Genomic DNA, 21,695 nt, shown 5'->3' with positions numbered 1-21,695 from the left:
TATATATATATATATATATTATCCCTGGGGATAGGGGAGAAAGAATACTTCCCACGTATTCCCTGCGTGTCACAGAAGGCGACTAAAAGGGAAGGGAGCAGGTAGCTGGAAATCCTCCCCTCTCGATTTTTTTTTTAATTTTCCAAAAGAAGGTACAGAGAAGGGGGCCAGGTGAGGATATTCCTCTCAAAGGCCCAGTCCTCTGTTCTTAACGCTACCTCACTATCGCAAGAAATGGCGAATAGTATGAAAAAAACAAAAAAAAAATATATATATATATATATATATATATATATATATATATATATATATATATATATATATATATATATATATATATTTCTTTTTTTTTTTTCATACTATTCGCTATTTCCCGCGATAGCGAGGTAGCGTTAAGAACAGAGGACTGCGCCTTTGAGGGAATATCCTCACCTGGACCTCTCCTCTGTTCCTTCTTTTGGAAAATTAAAAAAAAAAAAAAAAACAAGAGGGGAGGATTTCCAGCCCCCCGCTCCCTTCCCTTTTAGTCGCCTTCTACGACACGCAGGGAATACGTGGGAAGTATTCTTTCTCCCCTATCCCCAGGGATAATATATATATATATATATATATATATATATATATATATATATATATATATATATATATATATATATATATATATATGTTCCCTGGGGTTAGGGGAGAAAGAATACTTCCCACGTATTCCCTGCATGTCGTAGAAGGCGACTAAAAGGGGAGGGAGCGGGGGGCTGGAAATCCTCCCCTCTCATTTATTTTTTTTAATTTTCCAAAAGAAGGAACAGAGAATTGGGCCAGGTGAGGGTATTCCATCAAAGGCCCACTCCTCTGTTCTTAACGCTACCTCGCTAATGCGGGAAATGGCGAATAGTTTGAAAGAAAAAGAAAATATATATATATATATATATATATATATATATATATATATATATATATATATATATATATATATATATATATATGCACATATATATATGCACATATATATATATATATATATATATATATATATATATATATATATATATATATATATATATATCCCTAGGGATAGGGGATTAAGAATACTTCCCACGCATTCTTAACGTGTCGTAGAAGGCAACTAAAGGGGACGGGAGTGGGGGGGCCAGAAACCCTCCCCTCCTTGTATTTTAACTTTCTAAAAGGGGAAACAGAAGAAGGAGTCTCGCGAGGAGTGCTCATCCTCCTCGAAGGTTCAGATTGGGGTGTCTAAATGTGTGTGGATGTAACCAACATGAGAAAAAAGGAGAGATAGGTAGTATGTTTGAGGAAAGGAACCTGGATGTTTTGGCTCTGAGTGAAACGAAGCTAAAGGGTAAAGGGGAAGAGTGGTTTGGGAATATCTTGGGAGTAAACTCAGGGGTTAGTGAGAGGACAAGAGCAAGGGAAGGAGTAGCACTACTCCTGAATCAGGAGTTGTGGGAGTATGTGATAGAGTGTAAGAAAGTAAATTCTAGATTGATAAGGGTAAAACTGAAAGTTGATGGAGAGAGATGGGTGATTATTGGTGCATATGCACCTGGGCATGAGAAGAAAGATTATGAGAGGCAAGTGTTTTGGGAGCAGCTGAATGAGTGTGTTAGTGGTTTTGATGCACAAGACTGGGTTATAGTGATGGGTGCTTTGAATGCAAAGGTGAGTAATGTGGCAGTTGAGGGAATAATTGGTAAACATGGAGTGTTCAGTGTTGTAAATGGAAATGGTGAAGAGCTTGTAGATTTATGTGCTGAAAAAGGACTGGTGATTGGGAATACCTGCAAGATATATATACATAAGTATACGTATGTAAGTAGGAGAGATGGCCAGAGAGCATTATTGGATTACGTGTTAATTGATAGACGCACGAAAGAGAGACTTTTGGATGTTAATGTGCTGAGAGGTGCAACTGGAGGGATGTCTGATCATTATCTTGTGGAAGCGAAGGTGAAGATTTGTGGGGGTTTTCAGAAAAGAAGAGAGAATGTTGGGGTGAAGAGAGTGGTGAGAGTAAGTGAGCTTGGGAAGGAGACTTGTGTGAGGAAGTACCAGGAGAGACTGAGTACAGAATGGAAAAAGGTGAGAACAAAGGAGGTAAGGGGAGTGGGGGAGGAATGGGATGTATTTAGGGAAGCAGTGGTGGCTTGCGCAAAAGATGCTTGCGGCATGAGAAGAGTGGGAGGTGGGTTGATTTAGAAAGGGTAGTGAGTGGTGGGATGAAGAAGTAAGATTATTAGTGAAAGAGAAGAGAGAGGCATTTGAACGATTTTTGCAGGGAAAAAATGCAAATGAGTGGGAGAGGTATAAAAGAAAGAGGCAGGAGGTCAAGAGAAAGGTGCAAGAGGTGAAAAAGAGGGCAAATGAGAGTTGGGGTGAGAGAGTATCATTAAATTTCAGGGAAAATAAAAAGATGTTTTGGAAGGAGGTAAATAAAGTGCGTAAGACAAGGGAGCAAATGGGAACTTCAGTGAAGGGGGTTAATGGGGAGGTTATAACAAGTAGTGGTGATGTGAGAAGGAGATGGAGTGAGTATTTTGAAGGTTTGTTGAATGTGTTTGATGATAGAGTGGCAGATGTGGGGTGTCTTGGTCGAGGTGGTGTGCAAAGTGAGAGGGTTAGGGAAAATGATTTGGTAGTAAAAGCTTTACGGAAGATGAAAGCCGGCAAAGCAGCAGGTTTGGTTGGTATTGCAGTGGAATTTATTAAAAAAGGGGGTGACTGTATTGTTGACTGGTTGGTAAGGTTATTTAATGTATGTATGATTCATGGTGAGGTGCCTGAGGATTGGCGGAATGCTTGCATAGTGCCATTGTACAAAGGCAAAGGGGATAAGAGTGAGTGCTCAAATTACAGAGGTATAAGTTTGTTGAGTATTCCTGGTAAATTATATGGGAGGGTATTGATTGAGAGGGTGAAGGCATGTACAGAGTATCAGATTGGGGAAGAGCAGTGTGGTTTCAGAAGTGGTAGAGGATGTGTGGATCAGGTGTTTGCTTTGAAGAATGTATGCGAGAAATACTTAGAAAAACAAATGGATTTGTATATAGCATTTATGGATCTGGAGAAGACATTTGATAGAGATGCTCTGTGGAAGGTATTAAGAATATATGGTGTGGGAGGCAAGTTGTTAGAAGCAGTGAAAATTTTTATTGAGGATGTAAGGCATGTGTACGTGTAGAAAGAGAGGAAAGTGATTGGTTCTCAGTGAATGTAGGTTTGCGGCAGGGGTGTGTGATGTCTCCATGGTTGTTTAATTTGTTTATGGATGGGGTTGTTAGGGAGGTAAATGCAAGAGTTTTGGAAAGAGGGGCAAGTATGAAGTCTGTTGGGGATGAGAGAGCTTGGGAAGTGAGTCAGTTGTTGTTCGCTGATGATACAGCGCTGGTGGCTGATTCATGTGAGAAACTGCAGAAGCTGGTGACTGAGTTTGGTAAAGTGTGTGAAAGAAGAAAGTTAAGAGTAAATGTGAATAAGAGCAAGGTTATTAGGTACGGTAGGGTTGAGGGTCAAGTCAATTGGGAGGTGAGTTTGAATGGAGAAAAACTGGAGGAAGTGAAGTGTTTTAGATATCTGGGAGTGGATCTGGCAGCGGATGGAACCATGGAAGCGGAAGTGGATCATAGGGTGGGGGAGGGGGCGAAAATTCTGGGAGCCTTGAAGAAAGTGTGGAATTCGAGAACATTATCTCGGAAAGCAAAAATGGGTATGTTTGAAGGAATAGTGGTTCCAACAATGTTGTATGGTTGCGAGGCGTGGGCTATGGATAGAGTTGTGTGCAGGAGGATGGATGTGCTGGAAATGAGATGTTTGAGGACAATGTGTGGTGTGAGGTGGTTTGATCGAGTAAGTAACGTAAGGGTAAGAGAGATGTGTGGAAATAAAAAGAGCGTGGTTGAGAGAGCAGAAGAGGGTGTTTTGAAATGGTTTGGGCACATGGAGAGAATGAGTGAGGAAAGATTGACCAAGAGGATATATGTGTCGGAGGTGGAGGGAACGAGGAGAAGAGGGAGACCAAATTGGAGGTGGAAAGATGGAGTGAAAAAGATTTTGTGTGATCGGGGACTGAACATGCAGGAGGGTGAAAGGAGGGCAAGGAATAGAGTGAATTGGAGCGATGTGGTATACCGGGGTTGACGTGCTGTCAGTGGATTGAATCGGGGCATGTGAAGCATCTGGGGTAAACCATGGAAAGCTGTGTAGGTATGTATATTTGCGTGTGGACGTATGTATATACATGTGTATGGGGGTGGGTTGGGCCATTTCTTTCGTCTGTTTCCTTGCGCTACCTCGCAAACGCGGGAGACAGCGACAAAGCAAAAAAAAAAAAAATATATATATATATATATATATATAAATATATATATATATATATATATATATATATATATATATATATATATATATATATATATATATATATATATATATTATCCCTGGGGATAGGGGAGAAAGAATACTTCCCACGTATTCCCTGCGTGTCGTAGAAGGCGACTAAAAGGGGAGGGACCAGGGGGGCTGGAAATCTTCCCCTCTTGTTTTTTTTTTAATTTTCCAAAACAAGGAACAGAGAAAGGGGCCAGGTGAGGATATTCCCTCCAAGGCCCAGTCCTCTGTTCTTAACGCTACCTCGCTAATGCGGGAAATGGCGAATAGTTTGAAAGAAAAAAGAAATATTTTATTTTATTTATTCATTTTGTTTTGTCGCTGTCTCCTGCGTTTGTGAGGTAGCGCAAGGAAACAGATGAAAGAAATGGCCCAACCCACCCCCATACACATGTATATACATACACGTCCACACACACAAATATACATACCTATAAATCTCAATGTACACATATATATACACACACAGACACATACATATATACCCATGCACACAATTCACACTGTCTGCTTTTATTCATTCCCATCGCCACCTCGCCACACATGGAATACCATCCCCCTCCCCCCTCATGTGTGCGAGGTAGTGCTAGGAAAAGACAACAAAAGCCCCATTCGTTCACACTCAGTCTCTAGCTGTCATGCAATAATGCCCGAAACCACAGCTCCCTTTCCACATCCAGGCCCCACACAACTTTCCATGGTTTACCCCAGACGCTTCACATGCCCTGATTCAATCCACTGACAGCACGTCAACCCCCGTATACCACATCGATCCAATTCACTCTATTCCTTGCCCTCCTTTCACCCTCCTGCATGTTCAGGCCCCGATCACACGAAATCTTTTTCACTCCATCTTTCCACCTCCAATTTGGTCTCCCACTTCTCCTCGTTCCCTCCACCTCCGACACATATATCCTCTTGGTCAATCTTTCCTCACTCATTCTCTCCATGTGCCCAAACCATTTCAAAACACCCTCTTCTGCTCTCTCAACCACGCTCTTTTTATTTCCACACATCTCTCTTACCCTTACATTACTTACTCGATCAAACCACCTCACACCACACATTGTCCTCAAACATCTCATTTCCAGCACATCCATCCTCCTGCGCACAACTCTATCCATAGCCCACGCCTCGCAACCATACAACATTGTTGGAACCACTATTCCTTCAAACATACCCATTTTTGCTCTCCGAGATAATGTTCTCGACTTCCACACATTCTTCAAGGCTTCCAGGATTTTCGCCCCCTCCCCCACCCTATGATCCACTTCCGCTTCCATGGTTCCATCCGCTGCCAGATCCACTCCCAGATATCTAAAACACTTTACTTCCTCCAGTTTTTCTCCATTCAAACTTACCTCCCAATTGACTTGACCCTCAACCCTACTGTACCTAATTACCTTGCTCTTATTCACATTTACTCTTAACTTTCTTCTTTCACACACTTTACCAAACTCAGTCACCAGCTTCTGCAGTTTCTCACATGAATCAGCCACCAGCGCTGTATCATCAGCGAACAACAACTGACTCACTTCCCAAGCTCTCTCATCCCCAACAGACTTCATACTTGCCCCTCTTTCCAAAACTCTTGCATTCACCTCCCTAACAATATATATATATATATATGAGAAGAGTGGGAGGTGGGCTGTTTAGAAAGGGTAGTGAGTGGTGGGATGAAGAAGTAAGAGTATTAGTGAAAGAGAAGAGAGAGGCATTTGGACGATTTTTGCAGGGAAAAAATGCAATTGAGTGGGAGAAGTATAAAAGAAAGAGACAGGAGGTCAAGAGAAAGGTGCAAGAGGTGAAAAAAAGGGCAAATGAGAGTTGGGGTGAGAGACTATCAGTAAATTTTAGGGAGAATAAAAAGATGTTCTGGAAGGAGGTAAATAGGGTGCGTAAGACAAGGGAGCAAATCGGAACTTCAGTGAAGGGCGTAAATGGGGAGGTGATAACAAGTAGTGGTGATGTGAGAAGGAGATGGAATGAGTATTTTGAAGGTTTGTTGAATGTGTCTGATGACAGAGTAGCAGATATAGGGTGTTTGGGTCGAGGTGGTGTGCAAAGTGAGAGGGTTAGGGAAAATGATTTGGTAAACAGAGAAGAGGTAGTAAAAGCTTTGCGGAAGATGAAAGCCGGCAAGGCAGCAGGTTTGGATGGTATTGCAGTGGAATTTATTAAAAAAGGGGGTGACTGTATTGTTGACTGGTTGGTAAGGTTATTTAATGTATGTATGACTCATGGTGAGGTGCCTGAGGATTGGCGGAATGCGTGCATAGTGCCATTGTACAAAGGCAAAGGGGATAAGAGTGAGTGCTCAAATTACAGAGGTATAAGTTTGTTGAGTATTCCTGGTAAATTATATGGGAGGGTATTGATTGAAAGGGTGAAGGCATGTACAGAGCATCAGATTGGGGAAGAGCAGTGTGGTTTCAGAAGTGGTAGAGGATGTGTGGATCAGGTGTTTGCTTTGAAGAATGTATGTGAGAAATACTTAGAAAAGCAAATGGATTTGTATGTAGCATTTATGGATCTGGAGAAGGCATATGATAGAGTTGATAGAGATGCTCTGTGGAAGGTATTAAGAATATATGGTGTGGGAGGCAAGTTGTTAGAAGCAGTGAAAAGTTTTTATCGAGGATGTAAGGCATGTGTACGTGTAGGAAGAGAGGAAAGTGATTGGTTCTCAGTGAATGTAGGTTTGCGGCAGGGGTGTGTGATGTCTCCATGGTTGTTTAATTTGTTTATGGATGGGGTTGTTAGGGAGGTAAATGCAAGAGTCTTGGAAAGAGGGGCAAGTATGAAGTCTGTTGGGGATGAGAGAGCTTGGGAAGTGAGTCAGTTGTTGTTCGCTGATGATACAGCGCTGGTGGCGGATTCATGTGAGAAACTGCAGAAGCTGGTGACGGAGTTTGGTAAAGTGTGTGGAAGAAGAAAGTTAAGAGTAAATGTGAATAAGAGCAAGGTTATTAGGTACAGTAGGGTTGAGGGTCAAGTCAATTGGGAGGTGAGTTTGAATGGTGAAAAACTGGAGGAAGTGAAGTGTTTTAGATATCTGGGAGTGGATCTGTCAGCGGATGGAACCATGGAAGCGGAAGTGGATCATAGGGTGGGGGAGGGGGCGAAAATTTTGGGAGCCTTGAAAAATGTGTGGAAGTCGAGAACATTATCCCGGAAAGCAAAAATGGGTATGTTTGAAGGAATAGTAGTTCCAACAATGTTGTATGGTTGCGAGGCGTGGGCTATGGATAGAGTTGTGCGCAGGAGGATGGATGTGCTGGAAATGAGATGTTTGAGGACAATGTGTGGTGTGAGGTGGTTTGATCGAGTAAGTAACGTAAGGGTAAGAGAGATGTGTGGAAATAAAAAGAGCGTGGTTGAGAGAGCAGAAGAGGGTGTTTTAAAATGGTTTGGGCACATGGAGAGAATGAGTGAGGAAAGATTGACCAAGAGGATATATGTGTCGGAGGTGGAGGGAACGAGGAGAAGAGGGAGACCAAATTGGAGGTGGAAAGATGGAGTGAAAAAGATTTTGTGTGATCGGGGCCTGAACATGCAGGAGGGTGAAAGGAGGGCAAGGAATAGAGTGAATTGGAGCGATGTGGTATACAGGGGTTGACGTGCTGTCAGAGAATTGAATTAAGGCATGTGAAGCGTCCGGGGTAAACCATGGAAAGCTGTGTAGGTATGTATATTTGTGTGTGTGGACGTGTGTATGTACAATGTGTATGGGGTGGGTTGGGCCATTTCTTTCGTCTGTTTCCTTCCGCTACCTCGCAAACGCGGGAGACAGCGACAAAGTATAAAAAAAAAAAAAAAAAAAAAAAAAAATATATATATATATATATATATATATATATATATATATATATATATATATATATATATATATATCCCTGGGGATAGGGGAGACAGAATACTTCCCACGCATTCCTCATGTTGTAGAAGGCAGCTAAGGGAGACTGGAGCAGGGCCTAGAAACCCTTCCCTCCTTGAATTTCAACTTTCTAAAAGGGAAAAAAGGAGTCACATGGGGAGTGCTCATCCTCCTTGAAGGCTCATATTGGGGTGTCTAAATGTGTGTAGATGTAACCAAGATGAGAAAAAAGGAGAGACAGGTAGTATGACTGAGGAAAGGAACCTGGATGTTTTGGCTCTGAGTGCAATGAAGCTCAAGGGTAAAGGGGAAGAGTGGATTGGGAATGTCTTGGGAGGAAAGTCAGGGGTTAGTGAGAGGACAAGAGCAAGGGAAGGAGTAGCACTACTCCTGAAACAGGAGTGGTGGAAGTATGTGATAGAGTGTGAGAAAGTAAACTCTAGATTGATATGGGTAAAACTGAAAGTTGATGGAGAGAGATGGGTGATTATTGGTGCATATGCACCTGGGCATGAGAAGAAAGATCATGAGAGGCAAGTGTTTTGGGAGCAGATGAGTGATGGTGTTAATAGTTTTGATGCACGAGACTGGGTTATACTGATGGGTGATTGGAATGCAAAGGTTCATAATGTGGCAGTTGAGGGAATAATTGGTGTAAATGGAGTGTTCAGTGTTGTAAATGGAAATGGTGAAGAGCTTATAGGTTTATGTGCTGAAAAAGGACTGCAGATTGGGAATACCTGGTTTAAAAAGAGATATACATAAGTATACGTATGTAAGTAGGAGAGATGGCCAGAGAGCATTATTGGATTACGTATTAATTGATAGGCGCGTGAAACAGAGACTTTTGGATGTTGATGTGCTGAGAGGTGCAACTGGAGGGATGTCTGATCATTATCTTGTGGAGGCGAAGGTGAAGATTTGTAGAGGTTTTCAAAAAAGAAGAGAATGCTGGGGTGAAGAGAGTGGTGACAGTAAATGAGCTTGGGAAGGAGACGTGTGAGGAAGTACCAGGAGAGACTGAGTACAGAATGGAAAAAGGTGACAACAAAGGAGGTAAGGGGAGTGGGGGAGGAATGGGATGTATTTAGGGAAGCAGTGATGGCTTGCGCAAAAGATGCTTATGGCATGAGAAGCGTGGGAGGTGGGCAGATTAGAAAGGGTAGTGAGTGGTGGAATGAAGAAGTAAGATTTTTGCAGGGAACTAATGCAAATGACTGGGAGATGTGTAAAAGAAAGAGGCAGGAGGTCAAGAGAAAGCTGCAAGAGGTAAAAAAGAGGGCAAATGAGAGTTGTGGTGAGAGAGTATTTAAATTTTAGGGGGAATAAAAAGATGTTTTGGAAGGAGGTAAATAAAGTGCCTAAGACAAGGAAACAAATGGGAACATCAGTGAAGGGGGTTAATAGGGTAGTCATAACAAGTAGTGGTGATGTGAGGAGATGGAATGAGTATTTTGAAGGTTTGTTGAATGTGTTTCATAACAGAGTAGCAGATTTAGGGTGTTTTGGTTGAGGTGATGTGCAAAGTGAGGGGGTTAGGGAGAATGATTTCGTAAACAGAGGAGAGGTAGTAAAAGCTTTTGCGGAAGATGAAGGCTGGCAAGGCAGCAGGTTTGGATGGTATTGCAGTGGAATTTATTAAAAAAGGGGGTGACTGTATTGTTGACTGGTTGGTAAGGTTATTCAATGTATGTATGAGTCATGGTGAGGTGCCTGAGGACTGGCGGAATGCTTGCATAGTGCCATTGTACTAAGGCAAAGGGGATAAAAGTGAGTGCTCAAATCATAGAGGTATAAGTTTGTTGGGTATTCCAGGAAAATTATATGGGGGGGTATTAACTGAGAGGGTGAAGGCATGTACAGAGCATCAGATTGGGGAAGAGCAGTGTGGTTTCAGAAGTGGTGGAGGATGTGTGGATCAGGTGTTTGCTTTGAACAATATATGTGAGAAATACTTAGATAAGCATATGGAATTGTATGTAGCATTTATGAATCTGGAGAGGGCATATGATAGAGTTGATAGAGATGCTCTGTGGAAGGTATTAAGAATATATGATGTGGGAGGTAAATTGTTAGAAGCAGTGAAAAGTTTTTATCGAGGATGTAAGGCATGTGTACGAGTAGGAAGAGAGGAAAGCAATTGGTTCTCAGTGAATGTCGGTTGTTTAATTTGTTTAATTTGTTTATGGATGGGGTTGTTAGGGAGGTGAATGCAAGAGTTTTGGAAAGAGAGGCAAGTATGCAGTCTGTTGTGGATGAAAGAGCTTGGGAAGTAAGTCAGTTGTTGTTTGCTGATGATACAGCGCTGGTGGCTGATTCAGGTGAGAAACTGCAGAAGCTGGTGACTGAGTTTGGTAAAGTGTGTGAAAGAAGAAAGCTGAGAGTAAATGTGAATAAGAGCAAGATTATTAGGTACAGTAGGGTTGAGGAACAAGTCAATTGGGAGGTAAGTTTGAATGGAGAAAGACTGGAGGAAGTTAAGTGTTTTAGATATCTGGGAGGTGAGAACGTTATCTCGGAAAGCAAAAATGGGTATGTTTTTGAAGGAATAGTAGTTCCAACAATGTTATATGGTTGCAAAGCATGGGCTATAGATAGAGTTGTGAGTAGGAGGGTGGATGTGATGGAAATGAGATGTTTGAGGACAATATGTGGTGTGAGGGGGTTTGATTGAGTAAGTAATGAAAGGGTAAGAGAGATATGTGGTAATAAAAAGAGTGTGTTTGAGAGAGCAGAAGAGGGTGTTTTGAAATGGTTTGTTCACGTGGAGAGAATGAGTGAGGAAAGATTGACAAAGAAAACATATGTGTCAGAGGTGGAGGGAACAAGGAGAAGTGGGAGACCAAATTGAAGGTGGAAAGATGGAAAGAAAAAGATTTTGAGTGATCGGGGCCTGAACATGCAGGAGGGTGAAAGGCGTGCAAGGAATAGAGTGAACTGGAATGATGTGGTATACCGGGGTCGACGTGCTGTCAATGGATTGAACCAGGGCATGTGAAGCGTCTGGGGTAAACCATGGAAAGTTTTGTGGGGCCTGGATGTGGAAAGGGAGCTGTGGTTTCGGTGCATTAAACATGACAGCTAGAGACTAAGTGTGAACAAATGTGGCCTTTGTGTTCTTCTCCTAGTGCTACCTCGTGCACATGGCAACTGGATTGAATAAGGGCAGTCAGTATGAATTATGTATATTTATTTATTATACTTTGTTGCTGTCTCCCGCATTAGCAAGGTAGCGCAAGGAAACAGATGAAAAAATGGCCTAATGCACCCACATACATGTATACAAATACATGTCCACACATGCACAAATACATACCTATACATCTTAACGTATACATATATATACACACACACAGACATATACGTATATACACATGTACATACTTCATACTGTCTGCCCTTATTCATTCCTGTCGCCAACCCGCCACACATGAAATAACAACCCCCTCTTCCCGCATATGCATGAGGTAGCACTAGGAAAAGAATTATGTACATGTGTATATATGTATATGTCTGTGTGTGTATATATATGTATACGTTGAGATGTATAGGTATATATATGTGTGTGTGTGAATGTGCATGTATACACATGTGTATGTGGGTGGGTTGGGCAATTCTTTCGTCTGTTTCCTTGTGCTACCTCGCTAACGCGGGAGACAGCGACAAAGTATGATAAAAGAATAAAATTAATAACCTCTTCTTTGTTTACCAAATAATTTTTCCTGACCCTCTCACTTTGAACACCACCTCAACCAAAACACCCTATATCTGCCACTCTATCATCTAACACATTCAACAAACCTTCTAAATACTCACTCCATCTTCTGACATCCCCACTACTTGTTATTACTTCCCCATTAGCCCCCTTCACCGATGTTCCCATTTGTTCCCTTGTCTTATGCACTTTATTTACCTCTTTCCAAAACATCTTTATATTATCCCTATAATTTAATGATACTCTCTCACACCAACTCTCATTTGCCCTCTTTTTCACCTCTCACCTTTCTCTTGACCTCCTGCCTCTTTCTTTTATACATCTCCCACTCATTTGCACTATTTCCCTGCAAAAATCGTCTTCTCATTCACTAATAATTCTACTTCTTCATCCCACCACTCACTATCCTTTCTAATCTGCCCACCTCCCACGCTTCTCATGCCACAAGCATCTTGTGCGCAAGCCATCACTGCTTCCCTAAATACATCCTATTCCTTCCCCACTCCCCTTACGTCCTTTGCTCTCACCTTTTTCCATTCAGCACTCAGTCTCTCCTGGTACTTCCTCACACAAGTCTCCTTCCCATGCTCACTTACTCTCACCACTCTCTTCACCCCAACATTCTCTCTTCTTTTCTGAAAACCTCTACATATCTTCACCTTTGCCTCCACAAGATAATGATCAGACATCCCTCCTGTTGCCCCTCTCAGCTCATTAACATCTAAAAGTCTCTCTTGCATGTGCCTATCAATTAACACTTAATCCAGTAATGCTCTCTGGCCATCTCTCCTACTTACAAACATATACTTATGTATATCTCTCTGTTATCCCTGGGGATAGGGGATTAAGAATACTTCCCACGTATTCCTGCGTGTCGTAGAAGGCGACTAAAAGGGGAGGGAGCGGGGGGCTGGAAATCCTCCCCTCTCGTTTTTTTTTAATTTTCCAAAAGAAGGAACAGAGGGGGCCAGGTGAGGATATTCCAAAAAAGGCCCAGTCCTCTGTTCTTAACGCTACCTCGCTAACGCAGGAAATGGCGAATAGTTTAAAAAGAAAGAAAGATCTCTCTTTAAACCAGGTATTCCCAGTCACCAGTCCTTTTTCAGCACACAAATCTACAACGTCTTTACCATTTCCATTTACAACACTGAACACCCCATGTATTCCATGGGGGGGTGTCATTTCATGTGTGGTGGGGTGGCGACTGGAATGAATAAGGGCAGTCAGTATAAATTATGTATATTTACTTATTATACTTTGTCGCTGTCTCCCGCGTTAGCAAGGTAGCGCAAGGAAACAGACGAAAGAATGGCCCAACCCACCCACTTACACATGTATATACATACACGTCCACCACGCAGAAATACATACCTATACATCTCAACGTATACAAATTTATACACACACACACAGTCATATACATATATACACATGTACATATTTCATACTGTCTGCTCTTATTCATTCCCGTCGCCACCCTGCCACACATGAAATAACAACCCCCTGCATGTGCATGAGGTAGTGCTAGGAAAAGAATTATGTACATGTGTATATATGTATATGTCTGTGTGTGTGTGTATATATATATATATATATATATATATATATATATATATATATATATATATATATATGTATACGTTGAGATGTAGAGGTATATATATGTGCGTGTGTGGACGTGTATGTATACACATGCATGTGGGTGGGTTGGGCTATTCTATTATCTGTTTCCTTGTGCTACCTCGATAACGTGGGAGACAGCGACATAGTATCATAAAAAAAATAAAATTAATAACCTCTTCTTTGTTTACCAAATAATTTTCCCTGACCCTCTCACTTTGCACACCACCTCGACCAAAACACCCTATATCTGCCATTCTATCATCTAACACATTCAACAAACCTTCAAAATACTCACTACACCTTCTGACGTCACCACTACTTGTTATTACCTCCCCATTAGCCCCTTCACCAATGTTCCCATTTGTTCTCTTGTCTTATGCACTTTATTTACCTCCTTCTAAAACATCTTTTTATTATCCCTAAAATTTAATGATACTCTCACGCCAACTCTCGTTTGCCCTCTTTTTCACTTCTCGCCTTTCTCTTGACCTCCTGCCTCTTTCTTTTATACATCTCCCAGCCATTTGCACTATTTCCCTGCAAAAATCGTCTTCTCATTCACTAATAATCTTACATCTTCATCCCACCACTCACTACTATTTCTAATCTGTCCACCTCCCACGCTTCTCATGCCACAAGCATCTTTTGCGCAAACCATCACCGCTTCCCTAAATACATCCCATTCCTTCCCCACTCCCCTTACGTCCTTTGCTCTCACCTTTTTCCATTCTGCACTCAGTCTCTCCTGGTACTTCCTCACACAAGTCTCCTTCCCAAGCTCACTTACTTTCACCACTCTCTTCACCCGAACATTCTCTTCTTTTCTGAAAACCTCTCCATATCTTCACCTTCGCCTCCACAAGATAATGATCAGACATCCTTCCTGTTGCCCCTCTCAGCACATTAACATCTAAAAGTCTCTCTTGCATGTGCCTATCAATTAATCAATCCAATAACGCTCTTTGGCCATCTCTCCTACTTAAAAAACGTATACTTATGTATATCTCTCTTTTTAAACCAGGTATTCCCAGTCACCAGTCCTTTTTCAGCACACAAATCTACAAGGTCTTCACCATTTCTATTTACAACACTGAACACCCCATGTACACCAATTATACCCTCAACTGCCACATTATTCATCTTTGCATTCAAATCACCCACCAGTACAGCCTAGTCTCGTGCATCAAAGCTGCTAACACATTCACTCATTTGCTCCCATGATCTTTTATCTCATGACCAGGTGCATATGCACCAATAATCACCCATCTCTCTCCATCCACTTTCAGTTTTACCCATATCAATCTAGAGTTTACTTTCTTACACTCTATCACATACTCCCACAACTCCTGCTTCAGGAGTAGTGCTACTCCTTCCTTTGCTCTTGTCCCTTCAATAAACCCCTGACTTTACTCCCAAGACATTCCCATACCGCTCTTCCCCTTTACCCTTGAGCTTCATTTCACTCAGAGCCAGAACATCCAGATTCTTTTCCTCAAAAATACTATCTATCTCTCCTTTTTTCTCATCTTGGTTGCATCCACACACATTTAGACATCCCAATCTGAGCGTGCATAACTCCTTCTGTTTCTTTCTGTTTGATGATAGAGTGGCAGATATAGGATGTTTTGGTCGAGGTGGTGCGCGAAGTGAGATTTCGTAAACAGAGAAGAGGTAGTAAAAGCTTTGTGGAAGATGAAAGCCGGCAAGGCAGCGGGTTTGGATGGTACTGCAGTGGAATTTATTAAAAAAGGGGGTGACTGTATTGTTGACTGGTTGGTAAGGTTATCTAATGTATGTATGATTCATGGTGAGGTGTCTGAGGATTGGCAGAATGCTTGCATAGTGCCATTGTACAAAGGCAAAGGGGATAAAAGTGAGTGCTCAAATTACAGAGGTATAAGTCTGTTGAGTATTCCTGGAAAATTATATGGGAGGGTATTGATTGAGAGGGTGAAGGCATGTACAGAGCATCAGATTGGGGAGGAGCAGTGTGGTTTCATTAGCGGTAAAGGATGTGTGGATCAGGAGTTTGCTTTGAAGAATGTATGTGAGAAATACTTAGAAAAACATATGGATTCGTATGTAGCATTTATGGATCTGGAGAAGGCATATGATAGAGTTGATAGAGATGCTCTGTGGAAGGTATTAAGAATATATGGTGTGGGAGGCAAGTTGCTAAAAGCAGTGAAAAGTTTTTATTGAGGATGTAAGGCATGTGCACGAGTAGGAAGAGAGGTAAGTGATTGGTTCTCAGTGAATGTCAGTTTGTGGCAGGGGTGCATGATGTCATGATGGTTGTTTAATTTGTTTATGGATGGGGTTGTTAGGGAGATGAATGCAAGAATTTTGGAGAGAGGTGCAAGTATGCAGTCTGTTGTGGATGAGAGGGCTTGGGAAGTGAGTCAGTTGTTGTTCGCTGATAATACAGTGCTGGTGGCTGATTCAGATGAGAAACTGCAGAAATTGGTGACTGAGTTTGGTAAAGTGTGTGAAAGAAGAAAGCTGAGAGTACATGTGAATAAGAGCAAGGTTATTAGGTTCAGTACGGTTGAGGGACAAGTCAACTGGGAGGTGAGTTTGAATTGAGGAAAACTAGAGGAAGTGAAGTGTTTTAGATAACTAGGAGTGGATTTAGTAGCAGATGGAACCATGGAAGTGGAAGTGAGTCACAGGGTGGGGGAGGGGGAGAAGGTTCTGGGAGCATTGAAGAATGTGTGGAAGGCGAGAACGTTATCTCGGAGAGCAAAACTGGGTATGCTTGAAGGAATAGTGGTTCCAACAACATTATATGGCTGCAAGGCATGGGCTATAGATAGGGTTGTGTGTGCTGGAAATGAGATGTTTCAGGACTATATGCAGTGTGAGGTGGTTTGATCGAGTAAGTAATGGAAAGGTAGGAGAGATGTGTGGTAATAAAAAGAGTGTGGTTGAGAGAGCAGAAGGTGTACTGAAATGGTGTGGTCACAAGGAGAGAATGAGTGAGGAAAGATTGACAAAGAGGATATATGAGTCAGGGGTGGAGGGAACAAGGAGAAGTGGGAGACCATATTGGATGTGGAAGAGAATGAAAAAGATTTTGTGCGATCGGGGTCTGAACATACAGGAGGGTAAAAGGCATGCAAGGAAGAGAGTAAATTGGAATGAAGTCGTATACTGGGGTCGACGTGCTGTCAATGGATTGAACCAGGGCATGTGAAGCATGTGGGGTAAACCATGGAAAGCTTTGCTGGGCCTGGATGTGGAAAGGAAGCTGCGGTTTTGGTGCATTACACATGATAGCTAGAGACTGTGAATGAATGTGGCCTTTGTGGTCTTTCCTAGTGCTACCTCAAACACACATGCTGCGAAGGGGTTGCCTTTTCATGGGTGGCAGGGTGGCAGCAGGAATGGATGAAGGCAGCTTGTATGAATATGTACATGTGTATATATATGTATATTTTGATATATGTATGTATATATTGAAATGTATAGGTATGTATTTGTGCGTGTGTAGGCGTTTATGTATATACATGTGTATGTGGGTGGGTTGGGCCATTCTTTCATCTGTTTCCTTGTGCTACCTTGTTTATGCGGGAGACAGCGACATAGTATTATAATAATAATAATAGTATTATAATAATAATAATAATAATAATAATAATAATAATAATAATAATAATAATAATAATAATAATAATTTATTTTATATTTTATTTTGCTTTGTCACTGTCTCCCGCGTTAGCGAGGTAGCGCAAGGAAACAGACGAAAGAATGGCCCAACCCGCCCACATACACATGTATATACATACACGTCCACACATGCAAATATACATACCTATACATCTCAATGTACACATATATATACACACACAGACATATACATATATACACATGTACATAATTCATACTGTCTGCCTTTATTTGTTCCCATCGCCACCTCGCCACACATGGAATAACAACCCCCTCCCCCTTCATCTGTGCGAGGTAGCACTAGGAAAAAACACCAAAGGCCCCATTCGTTCACACTCAGTCTCTAGCTGTCATGTAGTAATGCACCAAAACCACAGCTCCCTTTCCACATCCACGCCCCACACAACTTTCCATGGTTTACCCCAGAAGCTTCACATGCCCTAGTTCAATCCATTGACAGCACATCGACCCCGGTATACCACATCGTTCCAATTCACTATTCCTTGCACGCCTTTCACCCTCCTGCATGTTCAGGCCCCGATCACTCAAAATCTTTTTCACTCCATCTTTCCACCTCCAATTTGGTCTCCCACTTCTCCTCGTTCCCTCCACCTCTGACACATATATCCTCTTGGTCAATCTTTCCTCACTCATTCTCTCCATGTGACCAAACCATTTCAAAACACCCTCTTCTGCTCTCTCAACCACACTCTTTTTATTTCCATACATCTCTCTTACCCTTACATTACTTACTCGATCAAACCACCTCACACCACATATTGTCCTCAAACATCTCATTTCCAGCACATCCACCCTCCTGCGCACAACTCTATCCATAGCCCACGCCTCGCAATCATACAACATTGTTGGAACCACTATTCCTTCAAACATACCCATTTTTGCTTTCCGAGATAATGTTCTCGACTTCCAAACATTCTTCAAGGTACCCAGAATCTTCGCCCCCTCCCCCACCCTATGATTCACTTCCGCTTCCATGGTTCCATCCGCTGCCAGATCCACTCCCAGATATCTAAAATACTTTACTTCCTCCAGTTTTTCTCCATTCAAACTTACCTCCCAATTGACTTGACCCTCAATGCTACTGTACCTAATAACCTTGCTCTTATTCACATTTACTCTTAACTTTCTTCTTTCACACACTTTACCAAACTCAGTCACCAGCTTCTGCAGTTTCTTACATGAATCAGCCACCAGCGCTGTATCATCAGCGAACAACAACTGACTCACTTCCCAAGCTCTCTCATCCACAACAGACTGCATACTTGCCCCTCTTTCCAAAACTCTTGCATTCACCTCCCTAACAATCCCATCCATAAACAAATTAAACAACCATGGAGACATCACACACCCCTGCCGCAAACCCACATTCACTGAGAACCAATCACTTTCCTCTCTTCCTAAACATACACATGCTTTACATCCTCGATAAAAACTTTTCACTGCTTCTAACAACTCGCCTCCCACACCATATATTCTTAAAACCTTCCACAGAGCCTCTCTATTAACTCTATCATATGCCTTCTCCAGATCCATAAATGCTACATACAAATCGATTTGTTTTTCTAAGTATTTCTCACATACATTCTTCAAAGCAAACACCTGATCCACACATCCTCTACCACTTCTGAAACCACACTGCTCTTCCCCAATCTGATGCTCTGTACATGCCTTCATCCTCTCAATCAATACCCTCCCATATAATTTACCAGGAATACTCAACAAACTTATACCTCTGTAATTTGAGCACTCACTCTTATCCCCTTTGCCTTTGTACAATGGCACTATGCAAGCTTTCCGCCAATCCCCAGGCACCTCACCATGAATCATACATACATTAAATAACCGTACCAACCAGTCAACAATACAGTCACCCCCTTTTTTAATAAATTCCACTGCAATACCAGCCAAACCTGCTGCCTTGCCGGATTTCATCTTCCGTAAAGCTTTTACTACCTCTTCTCTATTTACCAAATCAAATAATAATAATAATAATAATAATAATAATAATAATAATAATAATAATAGTAATAATAAAAATGTGTATATGAGCAGATGGGCCATTTTTTGTCTGTTTCCAGGTGCTATCTTGCTGATGCAGGAAATTGCAATCAAGTGTAATAAATAATAAATACATGTTCTGAGGGTATCAATAGTGATGTGTAGTTATGTTACAATGTAGTAGAGACCATTATTATTGTTTATACATCTTCTTAGGATGTCAACAGTGGCGTCTAGTTATAGTACACTGTTGTAGAGACCATTATTATTGTTTATACATGTTCTGAGGATGTCAACAGTGGTGTCTAGTTATAGTACACTGTAGTAGAGACCATTATTATTGTTTATACATGTTCTGAGGATGTCAACAGTGGTGTCTAGTTATAGGGCACTACAGTGGAAGGTGTTATTATTGTTCATACATGTTCAAAGGAGATCAATAATGGCATCTAGTTATATAACACTAGAGTAAAAGGCAATATTTTAACCTTATACATTTTCAAAGGAGATCAACAATGGTGTCTAGTTACAAGACACTATAGTAGGTGTTATTACTGTTTATACATATTCAAAGGAGATCAATAATGGTATCTAGTTATATTACACTAGAGTAAAAGGCAATGTTATTGTTCAAACATTTTCAGAGGAGATCAACAATGGTGTTTAGTTATACTACCCTACAGTAGAAGGCGTTATTATCATTTATATGTATTCAAAGATCAACAATGGTGTCTAGTTATAGGACACTATAGTTATCATTGTTTATACATTTTCAAAGGAGATCAGCAATGAAGTCAAATTATAAGTCATTATTATTGTTTATACATTTTGTGGATGTCAGCAATGGACTGTAGTTATAGGACACTGTAGTTGTTCGTAGTAGTAGGAGTAGTAGATGGTATTATTATTGTGTACATACAGTTTGAGGATGTCAACAATGTCAAAAATGATGTGATCTATTAGTAGACACCAATGTTGACATTCTCAAAAAGTGTGGTAACAAGAAAAACATCCTCTGCTGAGGTACATCACCCTTTGACGCCAGTCTAGGCTAGAGAGGTATTTGTATCCTGGATAGGTATGTCACAACACTGAGCCAGTGGAATGGGTATGTATTGGAGAGGTACGTCACAGTACTGGGCCTGTGGGCTGGATGTATACCAAAGAGGTACGTCACAGACTGGGTCAGTGGGGTGGGTACATACTGGAGAGGTACATCACAATACTGGGCCAGTGGGGTGGGTATATACTGGAGAGGTATGCGACAGTACTGGGCCAGTGGGGTGGGTATATACTGGAGAGGTACATGACACTACTGGACCAGTGGGGTGGGTGTATACTGGAGAGGTACATCACAGTGCTGGGCCAGTGAGGTGGGTGTATACTGGAAAGGTTCATCACAGTACTGGGCCAGTGGGGTGGGTGTATACTGGAGAGGTATGTCACACTACTGGGCCAGTGGGTTGGGTGTATCTTGGAGAGGTATGTCACAGCATTAAGCTAGTGGGATGGATGCATACTGGAGAGGTATGTCACAGTCAGAGAGGAGTATGATAAATGGGAACCCTGGTAAAGGGATCTTACCTTGAGAGGAGCCATGAGGGCCAGGAGAAGTGGTAGTGTGACGGTATACAGTGAACGCCAGGCTCTAAGTAGGGCTGTCATACGGTCACCATCAAGTGGACTGGCTACATGTACAGCTACTGTGCGTGTTCCGTTGGGCAACACTTCACTATACCAGCACTTGACAACCTTGTCTCGCCCAATACTTAAGATCACACCTGCCAACTATATATTATTATACCTTACATATGTTATGTGACCTACCATGTCATATAACATTATACTTTAGTTATATCATATGACATACCAGGTCTGCCAACTATATATTATTATAACTCACATAAGTTATGTGACCTACCATGTCATATAATATTTATCATAGTTAAATCATATGACATACCAGGTATGCCAACTATACATTATTATACCTTACATATGTGACCTACCATGTCATGCATTATACCTAAGTTATATCATATGACATACCACGCCTGCCTACTATATATTATTATACCTTACATATGTTATGTGGCCTACCAAGACATATAACATTTATCATAGTTAAATCATATGACATATCAGGTATGCCAACTATATAACATTATACCTTAGTTATACCATATCATATACCAGGTATGTCAACTATGTAACATTATACCTTAGTTATATCATATGACATACCAGGTCTGCCTACTATATATTATTATTTATACCTTACATATGTTATGTGACCTACCATGTCATATAACATTTATCATAGTTAAATCATATGACATACCAGGTATGCCAACTTTTTTTTTTTATTATTTTCCCTTGTCGCTGTCTCCC

The 21,695-nt window shown here is 41.4% G+C and overlaps 1 protein-coding gene across 1 annotated transcript in view; it reads right to left on the bottom strand.

Annotated features, from left to right (window-relative positions):
• The window catches only part of LOC139749643 (uncharacterized), an 80,079-nt gene extending 58,402 nt beyond the window's left edge, over window positions 1-21,677 (bottom strand). The window contains exon 1 of the mRNA XM_071663815.1: window positions 20,889-21,677. Within this exon, the coding sequence (XP_071519916.1) occupies window positions 20,889-20,969 (81 nt within the window). The 5' untranslated portion in view covers window positions 20,970-21,677. The remainder of the gene's footprint in view (window positions 1-20,888) is intronic.
• Window positions 21,678-21,695: the final 18 nt, after the last annotated feature.

This window comes from Panulirus ornatus, chromosome 7 (genome assembly GCF_036320965.1).
Source record: "Panulirus ornatus isolate Po-2019 chromosome 7, ASM3632096v1, whole genome shotgun sequence".
In the NCBI taxonomy this organism is placed as follows: domain Eukaryota; kingdom Metazoa; phylum Arthropoda; class Malacostraca; order Decapoda; family Palinuridae; genus Panulirus; species Panulirus ornatus.
Note: the sequence above shows the minus strand (reverse complement) of the source record. Positions and strands in the feature narration are given on the sequence as shown.